General features: G+C 32.6%; 1 protein-coding gene across 1 annotated transcript in view; it reads left to right on the top strand.

The window, feature by feature from the left end:
• Positions 1-18,057, top strand: part of LOC145660642 (calpain-A-like) — a 32,185-nt gene extending 14,128 nt beyond the window's left edge. Inside the window, exons 3-4 of the mRNA XM_081725937.1 lie at positions 1,127-1,322; positions 15,725-18,057. Of these exons, the coding sequence (XP_081582063.1) occupies positions 1,127-1,322; positions 15,725-15,810 (282 nt within the window). The 3' untranslated portion in view covers positions 15,811-18,057. The remainder of the gene's footprint in view (positions 1-1,126; positions 1,323-15,724) is intronic.
• The last annotated feature ends 467 nt before the right edge of the window (positions 18,058-18,524 follow it).

The raw sequence follows: 18,524 nt of genomic DNA, 5'->3' as shown, positions 1-18,524 counted from the left end.
TTGTATACAATAAATATATTAAAGTATAATAATGAAAAATGTCAGACATAGCAGGCTTGATTTATTACATTTTAGAAAACATATTCACATAACTGATATAGTGTCCGTACAATTTGTAGACGTTATTAGACTAAAAGAATTACATATGAAAATTTTGAAATAAATTAATTTGCAGTTCTTGTAAAGACAAAAATACAAAACTATTGCAGTTATTTACATAAAAATTAAACAAGTAATAATAGGTATATCTGGAATATGTAACTATATTAAATGTATGTAATTACTTGACTTATGGAATATAAATCAGATATCGTATCTTCGCTTTCTTAGTTTTAAATTGTATGAAGGGACTATCCGGTTGCAATGATGTGAACAGTCTTTAGGGGAAATGGCTGAAATTCAGATCAAATGTAGAAGAGATTATGTAGATTCTATATTCCAAAAGCAAATTGTCCTAAAGTGGATGGAAGATAATCAGAAAAGTACGAAATATTAATATCAATGGAAAATGAATGAAAAACAAATAATTCGTCCAGGTATCTCAAAACCAAAAGAGGGAGATGGCTGAAAATCAGCCTAAATACAGAAAAAAAAATCTACATTCGAAAAATAAATTTTCGTAAAATAAATGGAACGTAATAAAAATCACGAAACATGAACATTCAAGTGAATGGAAAATCAGTGAAAAAATGAAGTCGTCCACATATTTCGGAAACTACAATAAGAAAATGGCTAATTGAAAGCTTATTGCAAAGACATAGTGAAGAGCTTAAAAACGGGTGTATAGCCCGTAAGGTAAATATGGATAGGACACTCTCATAAGTCGTTGTTTGAATAAAATTAATAATAAAGTATATCAATCTTCTTCGAATTATCCAGGCGCCCCACACAGAGGTTACATGCTTGAAATATCTCACATCTGTATTTGGAATCTCCAGACTCGATTTAGCACGCAACGTGACTTTTGACCTGGTCACGTGACAATCTGACTCTTATGGCAAATCGGATAGTCCCTTTGCAATCCTGTTAAATGTATTCAATACACGTGGAGAATATGCTTTAGTTTATAGTCTCACGAAGATAAAGAAAAAATGCTGCAGTTAATATTCAACTGTTTTTATTTCAGAATGTTTTTGCAATGTATGCCAAAGATGGAACCGGGCAGCTCAGTGCCTTTGAACTCCGTCAAGCTCTTCAGTCAGCTGGCTACAAGATGAATAATCACATATTGAATATTCTAGCCCATCGGTATGGTAATAAAGACGGGACTATGTCCTTTGATGATTTCATTATGTGCGCTGTCAAACTTAAGACAATGATAGGTAAGTTAGATAAGATATTAGTTCATTTCAATTTAAAACCAAAGGAAAATACTGAATATAATACATTTTGGGATAATTGAGGTCTGACAATGGTTTATTCCTGTTGTATATACGGTATTTATAACAAAAAATAAATAAATAAATAAATAAAAAATAAAATAAAATAAAAAATAAAAAATAAAATGTTAATGCGGTTCAGTTTGAGACCGCCACCATCACCTCTGCTATTTCTACATCTTCTGCTACTACTACTTTTTGTGCTACTACTACTTCTTTTTGTGCTACTACTTCTCTTCTTCTGCTACTACTACTTCTCTTCTTCTTCTTCTGCTACTACTACTTCTCTTCTTCTTCTTCTGCTACTACTACTTCTCTTCTTCTTCTTCTGCTACTACTACTTCTCTTCTTCTTCTTCTGCTACTACTACTTCTCTTCTTCTTCTTCTGCTACTACTACTTCTCTTCTTCTTCTTCTGCTACTACTACTTCTCTTCTTCTTCTTCTGCTACTACTACTTCTCTTCTTCTGCTGCTACTACTACTACTACTTCTCTTCTTCTTCTGCTACTACTACTACTACTTCTCTTCTTCTTCTGCTGCTGCTACTACTACTACTACTTCTCTTCTTCTGCTGCTGCTACTACTACTACTACTTCTCTTCTTCTGCTACTACTACTACTACTTCTCTTCTTCTGCTACTACTACTACTACTACTCTTCTTCTGCTACTACTACTACTACTACTACTTCTCTTCTTCTTCTGCTACTACTACTACTACTACTACTTCTCTTCTGCTGCTACTACTACTACTACTACTACTACTACTACTTCTCTTCTTCTTCTGCTACTACTACTACTACTACTTCTCTTCTTCTTCTTCTGCTACTACTACTACTACTTCTCTTCTTCTGCTGCTACTACTACTACTTCTCTTCTGCTACTACTACTACTACTACTACTTCTCTTCTTCTGCTGCTGCTACTACTACTACTACTTCTCTTCTTCTGCTACTACTACTACTACTTCTCTTCTTCTGCTACTACTACTACTACTACTCTTCTTCTGCTACTACTACTACTACTACTACTTCTCTTCTTCTTCTGCTACTACTACTACTACTACTACTACTACTTCTCTTCTGCTGCTACTACTACTACTACTACTACTACTACTTCTCTTCTTCTTCTGCTACTACTACTACTACTACTTCTCTTCTTCTTCTTCTGCTACTACTACTACTACTTCTCTTCTGCTGCTACTACTACTACTTCTCTTCTGCTGCTACTACTACTACTACTTCTCTTCTTCTGCTACTACTACTACTACTTCTCTTCTTCTGCTACTACTACTACTACTTCTCTTCTTCTGCTACTACTACTACTACTTCTCTTCTTCTGCTACTACTACTACTACTTCTCTTCTTCTGCTACTACTACTACTTCTCTTCTTCTTCTACTACTTATCTTCTTCTGCTACTACTACTACTTCTCTTCTTCTTCTGCTACTACTACTACTACTTCTCTTCTTCTTCTGCTACTACTACTACTACTTCTCTTCTTCTTCTTCTGCTACTACTACTACTACTTCTCTTCTTCTTCTTCTGCTACTACTACTACTACTTCTCTTCTTCTGCTGCTGCTACTACTACTACTTTTCTTCTTCTGCTGCTGCTACTACTACTACTTTTCTTCTTCTGCTGCTGCTACTACTACTACTTTTCTTCTTCTGCTGCTGCTACTACTACTACTTTTCTTCTTCTGCTGCTGCTACTACTACTACTTTTCTTCTTCTGCTGCTGCTACTACTACTACTTTTCTTCTTCTGCTGCTGCTACTACTACTACTTTTCTTCTTCTGCTGCTGCTACTACTACTACTTTTCTTCTTCTGCTGCTGCTACTACTACTACTTTTCTTCTTCTGCTGCTGCTACTACTACTACTTTTCTTCTGCTGCTGCTACTACTACTACTTTTCTTCTTCTGCTGCTGCTACTACTACTACTTTTCTTCTTCTTCTACTACTACTACTACTACTTTTCTTCTTCTTCTACTACTACTACTACTACTACTACTTCTCTTCTTCTTCTTCTATTATTACTTCTATTTTTTTTGCCATGAACAGCGTAATGGCAAAAATACAGCACTTTATCAGACAAAATACACATAATTGCATATAATGTAACCTAAAATATGTGTATATTACCTATTGAAACATCATATAAATTAAAATAGTATGGGATTCAACAAAATTCTTTGTCAAAATTAATACCAAAGATTTGTGTTTAAAAATAGAAATATTGTCAAAAATACTACAATAATGCTCCTCAAAGTTTAAAATTTATGCTTTTTGCTCCGATTAAAAATTCTCATTAAAAGAATTGGCCATTCTCCTTAAAATTACAGATTTCGGATTTGAAGGAACTAATGTCCCATTTCTCATATTATATATTGGCACCCTTACACCTATATTATGTAGGCAATATTTACAATGATATCGTCTAATATTTTCTGATTAAAATCTTTTTCAATAAGTTTTCTCCTATCATTTAATGCTTGTGATCTCCAAAACTTATTAAAGTGTTCAGAATTATGTGATACGTAATTAATATACAACGTAATAGCCTAATAAAATGTTTTGGACTGACTTAATTTTGTTTACCAACGTTGCACGTATGTTATTCCAAACAACTCCAGCAAACTCTAATCTTGATCTTACAAGTATCTTATAGGTTGACATTTTTAATATCAGGTCATTGTTTAAAAATAAATCCTATTATTCTTCTAGTTCCTTGGACTATGCCATTAATATGATAGTTATATTTTATATATCTGTCAAAGGCTATGCCTAAATCTTTAATTTGACCAGCTTTATGCAATGTTACTCGATTAACATGCATGATTACTTTCGTAAGAAGGGAAAATAAACTCATCGACCAAGGAAGTTAGCTGTTTGATGCCATAGGTATCGTAAGCAAAGAAGATGGAATATTTTCGGAAGATTGACATAACCTAGCTAGGTACTCCCTAAAGACAGCGACCATTAAACTTCATAATGTAAAACAGTTAGTACACAATAAGTAATGTACTTACAGATTCACAGTAGATGTTCTAAATGACGTTCTCAGCATCATAGAAAGTTTTGTCGTACACGCTTAAATATCCTTTGTGCCGTTCTGATCGGCAGGAAAGATTTGTACAAGGAATTCTTTTCGTTCTCGACGAGAGTTTCATAGACAAGGCTTTTGAGGTAACCCTACAGGAAGATATCCAGAGGGATGGGATCTAGTGAATGAGCTGGCCACAAAGCAGGACCTCCTCGTCAGATCTACCTATCCAGTAAAGTTTGATCTAGTGTAACGGTCTCTCATAAATACATGCAACACGAGAGATATAGTGGTTAGATTGGGCGATATGAATAGAATCGTATTGCACGAACCAGGAAATGGATAGAAAGTTGCCTTTCGATTGAATAACAATTTATTATAACAACCAAGAAGAAATAATTCAACAGATATACATATATAAATAATAACACTAAACATAACAACCGAAAGGTTAAGTTTGTTAAAAGGATGCTGTTATACAATTCCCGTTTAACGCCGCACAAAGTGGAAAATTACTTAAGTATTGCCAATTGAAGGTTACTAATTTCGAATAGGTTTGTCCAAAACAGCAAATTTACTCCCTTCTAAGGGGCATATGGAAACATATGGGCAATAAGAAAACGACCTTATGTGGAAAGTAACTTAAATGTCATATAGAAGAAAATATTAACTAAAGAATAAAAATACAAAATAAAATACTACTAAAATCCAATGTTTCTACATACGGTCATGTCCTTATTCTCCATAGCTCCTCACAACTATACAAACCTTTGTGTATTACTTCACTGAGTATTTCACTAAATATCACATAATAAAGTAATCCACTGCGGCACATAACAGCAAGAATTTTTAGATGTTAACAGATAGCTTACCGATGTTTCAGTACGCCGAGCAATCGGTTGTAATCACTCACGGTACTTCTTATAGATGGCAGCATAATAGAAAGTTCGCTGACACACTACTAGCTAAACTGACATCTATCGCAAATCATCTAAAGGCAACACATCTAAAGTCACTTATTGCCATCTGTTATACACTATTACTCTTATTTTTTTAACATCTCCTTTACATCTAGATACATACGAAGCTGACGAACACCAAGCGAAACTTATTAATTCTGGAGACATGCTGCAGAGACACCGCATTCATTGGGGCAGTTAAGTGGAGAAGAAAATAGGGACTTATTGAGTGGTCACCAACGATGCATGCCGATATGTTTTCTGCCCATATTAACTATTGCAATTATCAAATACAGAGTCTTGAGTAAAACAGGCTTCATTGGTGAACAATACAGAGGCATGAAACTGGGGATCGGCCACACAGCACTACACTAGCCATTCACAAAATGCGGCGTGAGAGTTGAAGTCAAGTCGACTCAGAGTTTGTACACTTTGTGGATGGTAGGGATGCAACTGTTGTTTATGTAGTACTTTCCATGTAATACTGTTTGCCACACTCATTTCATGTGCTATGGTTTTCGTACTTGTCGAAGGCTGTTCCTCCACACGATCAAGCACTTCTTCGAAGGCGGTAGTCCTGGTATTTCATCGTCTTCCGTGGTCGTGTAGTTGTTGTCGGAAATGCCCCGTTTCCGCAAACGCTTTAACAAGTGCGGAAACGTGAAATCCTTCAGACATCTTCTTTGTGGGAATCTTTCACGATATAAAGTAGCTGCTTCATGACAGTTTCCATTAACTCTTAACTCTTCTATAGGTGAACACCATATATGCAAATTCATCAACTACAATCCTTATTGCACTTCTAAAGTACTTACTGTCACACAAACGACACACGGAATAACTGCAGTAAATCAGTCTGTCAGTTCTAATAAGATGACTGCCAACAAGCCTTCGCAACCTCGTGTAAGAAACATTCAGAAGCAAGTGGTAGCCGATACGGTAGGTAAGTGACTTCCACAAACTGCACTATTGTTGTAGAACGGGTGGATTATATTCTTCCTATAATTAGTTCCGACTGGCAGTTCATCTACTGAGTGCTTCCTGGCTCTTTGTGTATTTGCCTTGTTTCAATAAGAAAACTTGTTTACTGCTATAGAATGAAGCTGTTATACACATATTTCGCTCTAAAGCTCACAGAGACGAGAAACAACTCTTGCGAAACGCAACGAAACCAAAAACCTAAGAGGCTAGTATCACACACGAGACTTTTCTACAACATCTACAAAACGAGACGAGAAAACAGTACTTTTAATTTCATGGGAAAACTACAAAAACTGCATACGTACTTCCTTTGACTAGACCAGAATCCGGCTTTTTATTTTCAGTTAATGTTGCAGAAAATGAGGGAAAGGAGAGCATGGAAACATGTTGGTACAGAAGAGAACAGAAAAATGTACAGGAAGTTAAACTAGTTACGAAGGGAAACAGATAGAGCAAAGGAAGAGTTTCACAAAAGAAAACGTGAGGACACAGAATAATTAGAAAGAGTTGGAAAATTAGGAAATGTACACGGAATTGAAATCTATAGAGCGTCAGAGGAAACAAGAGGTATTACGAATGCAGTATAAATTAAGAATGGGAAGGTAATAAACGAGAAAAGTGAAGTCGTAAGATGATTTAAAGATTATGTTCAGGACCTATGAGAGTAGGGATACAATATAGACCGTGTGACCTGTGTGTTGAGGTAAAAAATGAAGTACACGATAATGAGAAAGGGTTTGGTACTCTTCAGAACGAGTTTGAAACCGCTATATCTGAGATTAGACATGAAAAGGCAACCGGGATTAGATAATAAAGCAATCGAATTCACAGAATATGTGAAACAAGGGCAAAAAAGAATTGTTCCGACTGTGCTATGCAATGAAATATATGAAACTGAGTGGCCAAAAGATTTCCTGAAGGTGATCATGATACCAATGGTCAAGAAAGAAATCGAACCTAAAGAGATGTGAAGATTATAGAACTATTAATTTCATATCTCTTGCAACAAAAATTTTGCTTCGACTTCTGAACAGAAGCTTCTACAGAAGAACAAATGACAAAGTAGAGGAAGTGCAGTTTGGGTTCAGGAGAGTTAAGGGCACAAGACATGCAAGTGGATTATTAAGGGTAATCAGTGAAATGTTTATGTTAAAAGGGAAAGATGTGTATGCTCTATTTATTGATCTAGAAAAGGCTTTTGACTGCATAAAATGGGAATTATTGTTGGGAGTTCTAAAGAAGGTTGGGTTGGAATGGAAAGATTAAAGAATCGTAAGAAACCTATATATGAACGAACAAGTGTTGTAATAAAGGAAGAAATGATAAAGGAGAGTGTAATTAGAAGGAAAGTTTGACAGCGATGCTGTCTTTTCGCGAATATTATTTAATATTTATGTAGAAGAGATAGTGAAAAAGAGCCTACCTAATGAAGACTACATTTCGGTAGGAGGTAGAATGATTAGGTGTATACAGTTCGCAGATATGATGTCTGTTGCGGAATCTCAATAGAAAATCAATAAAATAGTAGAAACCTTAAGTTTTGTGAAGAACATGGGTTGAAAATAAATGTTAGTAAGTCAAAAGCTGTGGGGACTGAAACGAAGAGGTCTATAACAAATATAGAAGTAGGAGGGAAGAAAATAGAACAGGTGACTAGTTTTCGATACTTGGGTAATATGATTAGTGATGATATGAAGTGCGAATGTGAAATAAAAACAAGGATAGAAATGGCGAAATTAGCCTTTAGGACAAACAAGTCTGAAAAAAACTTTTAAGCGCATGCAATGGAATTTTTTGTTGGGATCGGATCTTGAATAAAGAGTTGAGAAAAAAATCATAAAATGCTTCGTCTGTAGTATTGTTCTGTATGGGGAAGAAACAAGAACATTACATCAAAAGTAATGAAAACCAACTGGAAACTTTCGAAATTGACTGTGGAGAAGAATGGATACAATTAGCTGAGTCGACTTGTGAAGCAACGCTACCACGCTTCTTAGGAAACTACAATTCACAAACTACTCGCCAATCTATAATGGTAAATAACCGATGTTAGCATTGCAGACCAAATACAGCAGGCGGCTTACGGGGAGTCCAAAACCGCCATGAAAATTACCTATTATTTCCTTCCCTATAATATCTCATACCTGATTGTTTCGTGAAACCAAATCTATTTAACAGTTAAATACCAAAATTAATTCAAATATATGGAAATATAGAAAAAAGTTTTCAGCACTAAAGGCAGTAAATCAATTCTATAAATTTTATTGAATGAATAGTAAACTTGAAATTATATAATTAGAAAAATACGTTTTGTGATCAACTAGAATCTTCTTTCTACAGCAAGAATTCTACTATAATATCAAATCAACAAATTATGCTGTGAAAAATTTTCACTAATTTTCAGCAACATCGTAAATGTACAACATTATATAAATTCTGATTATTATATTTTACCAGAGTCAGAATTCAACTAAATTATTGAACCTCAAAAAACCTTTTAAAAGGACAAGAATTTCGCAAAATTCTTCATTGATCAAATGGCAGTCAAAACTAATGAGTTTATTTAAGTATTTCGAATATCTCGTTTAATTTTGAAAATTTATTAGATAATTACGCTGGGATAGAAAAATAACTATTTCAAACTATTATCATCTCCAAGCTGAATACTAGATCAATTCAGTACAGTGTCATTGTTTTAAAAAAGGACGTTAAACTAGCTGAAAAATTTGCAAATTCTGCCATTAACCAAGAAACTAAAGTTGAATCCAAAAAACTCAACCGAACAGTAAAAAATAAAACACAGGACACGGGATATAACTACAGGCTCTAACTACTTTTACTTACCGTAGTAATGCACTCACAGGCTCCTTTTTTCTCTGGCTTCTATGCCAATACTTAACACCTAGGAACTTCCAATGGACAATCAGCCAAAACTGAAGAAAAATGATAATTATCCACAGCAACAGAAGAAAACAAAGTCCTCTTTTACCACTACTTGCAGACTGTATAACAGCAAAATGAAATTTTCATTTTTCTTTTCTCAATTCGCTGGCAGCCACGATAACAAAGCAACAGATCAAACACGTTAATCAATAATGAACTCAATCGCGATATGTAGCACTGACAGGTTCTGTCTTTAAAATTTCCATACTGTGGTGAAATTCTGGCTCGCAACTGAAGATGCGGAAAACGCACTTGTCACAAATATGGCGTATTAATACCTCGTTGAATGTTTACATAATACACAAGTACAGCTATTCTTTACTTCTCTTCCTCGCTCGCTCAAAAAACGTGTACTTCAAGAAAACAGCATTTCTTTTTCAAAACCTTCTCCAAGCATATTATTGCTTCTTGTGACCACCAATATATACCACAAACCTCCCCGGTCGAAAGAAGAAAAATTCTCAGGAATTTTTCGCCTTAACAGCAATTCTTCATACTGTAAAACAACAAAAAACAAAATTTGTACAAATATTTTAAATTTACATCCAATAAATACATGGTGCTTTTCCTTTTATTATTGGCTAGCCTAAAAGTTATTAAGAATTTAATCTCTCTTTAATCTTCTGATTTTACTTCCAATGTTATGGTCATTAAATTTTATGACACACCTAAATTACAATAATTCAAAACTTTCTCTTAAAAACCTTGTAAAGATTCAAAACAAGTCACAAATTGCATTATCAAAGATTTTTAAAACTCGGATTCATATTCAAAATTTTATACTAAAACACAACTCTATTATCTTTAAGAATATTTCTTTATGAATAATTTCAAATCAGATATGATCAGATTCAAAAAATTATTTATTCCGTCGTATCGAAAATTATTTCTCAACATCTGTTACGTGGACATTCTCAAAAGAATTCTCGTCGTTATCCAGGTTCGACACAGACAGTATTCGGAGTCAGAAATCTTCTAATGATAAATGGTCCATCCCATTTATCACTCAAAGACTTTGTAGTCTTCTCTGTTAACGATATATGAGTTTACGAGAACTTAGTCTTCAACTTGTACTATGACTAGACCTCTCACTTTAGATAATACTTTCCTTCTATTATTACAGGCAATTTCAGTGTTTCTGAGAGCATGTTCTCAAGTTTTAGATTTATCGTATGTAAATAATTCTGGACTATTAACCTGCCAGCGAGTGTCTAAAGGGGTGTTAGAGGACGTCCTAAAGAGTTCCACTTGAACAGATTTTAGATCAGAATGTTCATAAAGATTTAGAGAGAACTGAATCTCTGGAATATATATCTTTATCAGGTGTTTTGGTTATTCGAATAAGCTCTCTAAGAATGTTTTAGGGTTTTGATGAACCTCTCCGCAATATTTGCTTTAGTGTGATAAGGGCTGATTCTAATGTGTTTAATGCCCAGATTAAACAAAATAATTTAAAGTATTGTGAAACAAAAACAGAAGCATTATCTGTAGACAGGGCTTCCGGAAATTTAATAATTAGAAAAATACGTTTTGTGATCAACTAGAATCTCCTTTCTACAGCAAGAATTCTACTATAATATCAAATCAACAAATTATGCTGCGAAAAGTTTTCACTATCTTTGAGCAACTCCTATATATCGTAAATGTACACAATTATATAAATTCTAATTACTATATTTTACCAGAGTCAGCATTCAACTAAATTATTGAACCTCAAAAAATCTTTTAAAAGGACAAAAATTTCGCAAAATTCTTCATTGATCAGATAGTTTCCAGGTGCTTTCAGACAACATTTCTTCTTTCAAAACCTTCTCCAAGCATATTCTTGATCCTTGTGGCCACCAACATATGCAACAAGTGGAATAAATGAGAGAGGGTTAGAAATAATGGTAGAGAAAACAATTTTATATGATATTGAAAAGAGGAGGAAAAACTGGATCGAATAATGGCTACGAAAAACTGTACCATGAGGAACATGCTAAAGGATATGGTGGCAGGAAAGAAAGGAAGGGATGAAGGAGGTTACAATTGATGGAAAACAGGAAAGCCGTACATCAGAAGGTTAAGCGAAAGACCGTGGAACTTCTCAGTTGTTGCAAGTAATCTGCCAACAATGGCAGAATACCTATGATGATCCTGTTATTGTTTGGTGGGCCATTCTTGGACACGAGACATTTTGGCTGAGTGGCGTGTAACGCAGATTCGTTCTTCCGTAATTACTCACCATCTCCCTATCAATGTTCTTCACGGCCACAGTTCCCATCCAATCCATACTCCATGCTTTCGTAAATCCATGTTCTCATTTAATTTAGGTATTGGATATCTTTTTACCCAAAACAATTTTATTGCATACAATTTACAATTTCTCAACGCACTTATTGTTTCATATGTACGAATTATTTTAATTTTCTGTTGGGGCTAACTTTGCGTCGTTCCTGCTTCCAAGTCATTTCTACAATAATGAAATCTCAGATACAAATAATACACATCTTTCCCTTCACCTTAATCTGGCATTTCGTTTTCGAGTTGTTTTGCTGCAACAAATTTTGGGTGGCCTGTACCTCCGATAGGACACACTTCCGGACATTCCTGTTCTCAGTGCTTCTTTTGTCATCGTCTGTCAACACTAAGTTTCTCCATGTTACGGAAACACCCTTATATTACAGTTAAACTAATAATGTTATAAAAAAAACTGTTAGTGAGTAGTCTTCTTGAAGAATTTTCCATGGATACTTTACGGACTAATGCCTTGTTTCACACTAACTAATAACTTACATATGATTACTCTTGGTTAAATGTTTGTGTTAAATACGTTGAATACATAAAATATTTTAAATTAAAACTTGAAACAAATAAAAATATAATCACTATCCAACATTAATAAACTCTTTCCTGTGTGTTCACAACTTTGATCCTATCCTCACGCCTGATATATTAGGTACATTGTGAAACAAACAAAAATTCTGAACTACGAGGAATAAAATTGGAGGAATCTGATACGGATCGAGGAGGGGTGGGTGGGACATTTTTCTTGTATGTCTAGAAGTCTCTATGGCTCCGCCAACTTATTCAACAAACTATCTTTATAAAAGAAAAGACAAATTCTGACCACGTTACAGTTTCGGCAAAGTATCTTTGCCTTCATCAGACACACGAACATTAATCTTTCATCAGATAATGTCTGCTGAAGGCAAAGATACTTTGACGAAACTCTAACGATATTTATTGAATAGTGTATACTTTGGTCAGAATTTGTCTTACTTTTTTTTCATTAAAGCATTATTTCATTTTGTGTACACTTTCAATTAGAAGCCAGCAATACTTCGGGGACATATGTTAGTTTTAAAAAGAACTAAACCAGTTTTAGTTTCTAACAATAAAAAATCTTCTACAAAAGGTTATAATGGAAACATACTTACTCAATGTATCTGTAATATAATAATCTAATTCCTCTTGACACTTTGTTTACTTCTAATTTTAAGAATTTTTTTTTTTTTTTTTACTATACATTCTTTGACACACTTTTAAAGGAAAATCCTATACAGTGTACAATTTGAAGAAAACAAATCACAATAATGAATTATTTTCATGTGACAGAGATCATGAACATGTGTATCTCTAAGGTAACATTTTGTTCAAAATGTTAATTGTTTCATTTTTTCTAACCTTATTGTTACACATTCGAAATTATTGTCTTCGCGTATAGAAAATTTTTTTTCGTGTATTCTCTCGATTGTTTAACTATCACATGGTACAATACATGTGATACAATATACAACTTTATACAATATAAATTCTTCGAGTTTCCTATAGTCTGAATCTCCTTTCAAACGTATGACTATTCATTATGAATCATATATAATGTCTTTTTCTAAATATTCGTTACAACAATGTACGTATAAATAAAATATAAATGAAAATGTCAGTTGAAGTTTCAGCCTAATGTAATCGAGTGTTTATTTTTGAAATAATCACTTGTCTGTAGAAGTTTACCTGGAAAGAAAATTAGGAATAATATTGAAAATTTAATACCTAACCCCATCAGACAATGTAAATCATATAACCAATGGTTATATAATCATATAACGACTACGAACGGTCATATAACCACGAATATGTTACTTATAGTAAAATGTTCACACAAACCATATCTGGAACATGAGAAGACTATGGCAGCTTTAAAACTGTTTATTTATATACAAATGTGGTGTTGAGTCAAAAAAGGTCAGATACTGAACGAGGGTTAACAATATTTAAAGAATGTTGAATTTTTTTCTTTATTTTATTTTAATCATAACTTCTATTTTTGCTCCACAACGTATCTTGATGTCTTGTGTAATGACTTATTTTAAGTATATATATATAATGGTAATTCAAGTATTTCTGCACTCGAGTCATGAAGTTAATGTATTTGGTCTATGTATTTGAACTGCGTTCTTTCTCAACATAGTATTATTGAAAGTAAGTTGAATAAAAGTTGAATACTTTTCCTTAAATTGTAGTCTTCAGCGATCAACATTGGAGGTAATCGAAATTATTAAAAGAATAAATTTCAAAAATGTATAACATTGCTGGTGAACTGGTGCTCCTATTGCGAATAACCACTCTCAAGTTCATAGTTATGTTTCACCAACAATAGGAGGAGAAAGGTGAAATTATGTTTGTGATGCCAGGACATAAAATCATATGATTTTCACAATAGATTTTTTATTTTTTTCATTTTTCGATTTCTTTCATTCTTTTTCACTTTTTAATATTACTTTCTGTGAACTGAAGAGAAGTTGAGTATTGATAAGTAACTATAATGAAGAAATGATGTAATAAAAGTAATCATGTCCAAGGCAAGCCACAATTGAAATCCAAGCGTCCGGCATAAGTAATGCAAGACCTAACACACAAATTCCTTCTACTTATCTGTAAATACCCTATGACATCTTCCACGTAGCTATGTCATTATCACACGTGCCTTCTGCACTCGAGATCTAGGTTCAATTATCCATGAGAGTTTATATAGTTTGGATCCCAGCCAAGCAAAATAAATTAATATCTAATATAAAATTAGTTTGGATAATTTTAGGAGAGTTTAATTTGTTTGGCATGGCATAGACTTATATTCTTTTTATAGATAACATTAATGAATTATTTTCTGGTTTAAAGCCCTTTATTATTTTCTGTTTAAAACCCCCTATTGTTTTCTGCTTTTAAGCCTTGTTTTTTCTGCTTTAAAGCGTTTTATTTTTATTTTTTGCTTTCAATCGTTTTTAATTTTTTGCGCTTTTTTTGGAGTCAGTTAATATTTTTTTAAATGTTTAGTGTTTTTTTTAAGTTTGTTGTTTTTCTTCTAAGTTTTTATTTTTCCATTTTTTTCGTTAGTCCAGTAGTTTAGTTAGATACCTAAACGAAAGGTAGGACACAAACTTCCTAAGTGAATCAGCCTACGATAAAATATATTAATCAGTCTACACGTTACGAAATTATACCTAAACAAAAACACGATATCAACACTATCATCTATTGGACTTTCATGGTCTAACTACAAAGACTGTAATCAAAGGCTGTACACTCGTGTACACAAGTTCGTTCTTTTTCCTTAAAACTTTTGATTGGTTGTTAAATTGGAGTTTAGTGTTTCGTTCAGCACGGAGACTGTATTAGCCGGACTTACAACCTAACGCGGAATCCGAACCACAGGAATTTGTATTCACGCCGAAGGCTCGTATAACCACCATAAGCACGAAGAAGTTCATTAGACACTTTTACCATGTAAGTTGTGAGAAGAAAATTTAATTAAAAAGACACTTTCGTTTTCATAGATATTGACATTATATATCGTCGATAAAGTTATCGGATTTTGTAAACTTCTACGATTTTATGAAGCCGGAAACAAATGTTTCTTCATGGATAAACAATCGGTTCTTTCTCATAGTTATTTTGGTCAGTGCTTGACTTTTGGCTGCTTCAAAGTATTCAGTATGAACCTAGAACAATCACTACTTTTTGCTTTAGAAAAAAAAAAAAAAAAGAGCATCAATGAATCATTAAGCCATTTTACAAATTTGTACACATTGAAAAGCTAAAGAGAACAAAAGTATAGCATGTTTCAGTTATTTAGCTTCGACCAGGCAGCACTGCTAAAAGCTTTGTAAAGAAGGCAGGTGTCTATCAATGTTTGTTTTAGAAACACCAGGAGGCACTTCTCTTAAAAAATATGAGTAGGGCATGCACGATTTATAACATAGTCTTTCCCTGTTTTTTCAAATTTGTGCTGACTGTTATAACTTTTTCGCCGATCTGGTTCTATTAAATATATCTTCAAGAAACGATTGGTATTTTCCAAAATCTGTTTATGTACTTATGTTTAGAATCTTCTTTTAATTGTGCCAATTCTGTATATTAAAATTGCTGATTTTATTTTTCAGATACTTTTAAAGAACGAGATCCTGAAAATACTAACGTAGCATCATTTACTCTTGAAGAATGGATTGAGAACACGCTGTATTCATAGAACTGAATACCAACCTAAGTCGGACGCTATCTCGTATAATCGAACCATTTACTTTTTTTTTAATATAGTGAACGTCTGTGAAACTGGTACATTATATGTATGGATGTGTCACTATTTATTTTGAGTTTTTACTGGTAATTAAACAGAAAAGTGGAAGTCGTATTTTTTAAATGAACTTTTATACTGAGTTACAGGATTTCTCGTGAGACATTTCTATGACTAAGTTAATTAAACTTTGTTTTTTTTTCTTCAAAATTTTGATTAAAATTCAGCATAAATGTAAACTAAAAAACAATTAATTCTAATTTTACTTAACAAATTTTGCTTGAAGTTACTTTTACTCATGCCTTTTGTTTTTTAGGTAACAAGTTTTAAAATAATATTTTTTATATGTACTTATATGTAAGAGGACACTTTCAATTCTGTCGTTTTAAATCCTTGCCTTGTATTCCTGAAGCAAACTTATAATCATTGCTAATACTGAAAGACAGAATTCGTTCATACTTTTTTACAGCATATACTTCAATACATATGTTGTTTTATATATATATATATATATATATATATATATATATATATATATATATATATATATATATATATATATATATATATTTTTTGTACTGATTGATTCTAGCCAATTGTATCTGATTGTATTATTTAACATTAATCTCCAGTTTATTTGGTTACGTACATATACATTACTGATTTTGTAATTACAAAGATGACGATTGAGAAATTGGTTAAAATCCAATTCTCAAAATGGAGAAATGTTCTCATGTACAAATAGTTTTCGTTTACTTGTATTAAAAATACTTGAACTAATATTGTAAATATAAGACAACCACCGAAATTCTTAGTTATATAGTTGAGAATGAAGCAATGGAGGGAATGAACACACACTGTATATTTAATATACCTCAGGTGGTTATGCGAGTGAGAATTTTAGTGGCCTAAACCACAGTACCTTAATGTTTGTGGACGTAATCTATTTAGACGCCTCAGAAAAAGAGAAAATATTTGTGTGCTATGAACTATGCAGTTATCAATATATATTGAATCCTTTCTAATGTAACCTTGGAGACCTTGTAAAATATGGTTATCCTGATGAATGGAGTAACGGAAACGTCCACGGTTGTTAATCTGTCACAAATCTCTTTATTTTGCTTAGGGATTCATTTCTTCATGTGAACATATAATTCAAAAAAAGAGATGATTACTGTAAATACCAAGATAGGATAGTTGTTTAGCACTGTATATTCTGTACAGCAAATAAAGAAGAAATTAATGTAAATTGACGAACAGATAAAACTTTGTTCGAGTTCTGATTTTGTGTCCCATTGTGTGACTAAATTTTCTATGCACAAATATCTTATTCCTTGAATTCAATTTGCAATTATTGGGACGTAAAAGCTTTGTTCTTTTAAAATATAGCAAAACATGCTTTAAAATTAAAGTAAGTTTTTATACTTCCTGAAAAGCTTTTCTATTTTATTACATCAAATGTGAATAGATACTTGTATACAAGTTTGTGAAATCCTCTACATCTGCTGTGTATTATGTATTTTATTGTATTTTATAGAAAGATGCTTTATAGTTTTATCATATGCATGCAATACTTATAAATCATAGAGAAATTATTGCAATTTTTACTTTGCCTGTTAATAATACGTAAATGTCCTGAAGTAAACGCTTACATGTTCTGCTCTGAAATTAATACTAGATGTTAGGAGAGTTTTATTTTGACGTGAAACGTTAGACATTCTTGGTTTCTATTTACTGTGCATTTCTACAATATTTTGTATATTCGTGCTCTATTTTAATTTTCTTTTTAATTTTCTATTTAGATAAAATGAAGTTATAAACATATTTTTTCGTAGAAGTTACTAAAAATACTTTGTACATACATGATGATGTTTATTGTAAGATCTTGTTCAGAAAAGCATAACAAAATATCAGAAGTTTTCATTTCCAACTAGACATGTCAGTATATATATATATATATATACATTGATAGCAGAAACTTAATCATATATAAGAAATAGTCTTCCTCATTCCCTGTTTTGTTTAGTTCCAAACTTCACAGTATTACTTTTTTGTTATCTGAAACATTTGTTATTGCCCATCTTCGTACAGTGCACATGATAAAATTTGAAATTAAGATTTTTATGCCTATTTTGTATGTCTCGCTTTAATATACATATATATATTTCATAATCAAAAAATAAATGCCATTTACAAAAAATATATCTTTGTTTTAAGTTTATTTTAACCACTTCTTCCCCCCTCCTCTGTATATATATATATATATATATATATATATATATATATATATATATATATATATAATATGAGAAAAAGAAACAAACATACATGTATCCCATTCTTTCTTTCGGTTCGTATAATGTGACGTAACAATACGACATTTCAGTCGTGATATGTAATAATTATTCAATTTTTGTCATTATCACTTCGATGTCGTAAAAACTTATCCTCCTTTCATATAACATCGAGAAGACTTCAAACATTGCTGATCAGGAACTATGAAACACTGATGTGCAGCTGAAACCGTTTACTTAGACCTGTCGCAAAATGTCTCTGTACAATCGTGAACACCTTTTGCTGTGTATATAGAAGAGAGTACTGTAATACATTTTTGCATTCGGGATTCTCAAAATTACTAACCTTTATATACGGAATATTAGTGAGATTGT

The sequence above is a fragment of the Thermobia domestica genome, chromosome 9 (assembly GCF_964235325.1).
Source record: "Thermobia domestica chromosome 9, izTheDome1.hap1.1, whole genome shotgun sequence".
Classification (NCBI taxonomy): domain Eukaryota; kingdom Metazoa; phylum Arthropoda; class Insecta; order Zygentoma; family Lepismatidae; genus Thermobia; species Thermobia domestica.
This window is presented reverse-complemented; position numbering and strand designations above follow the sequence as displayed.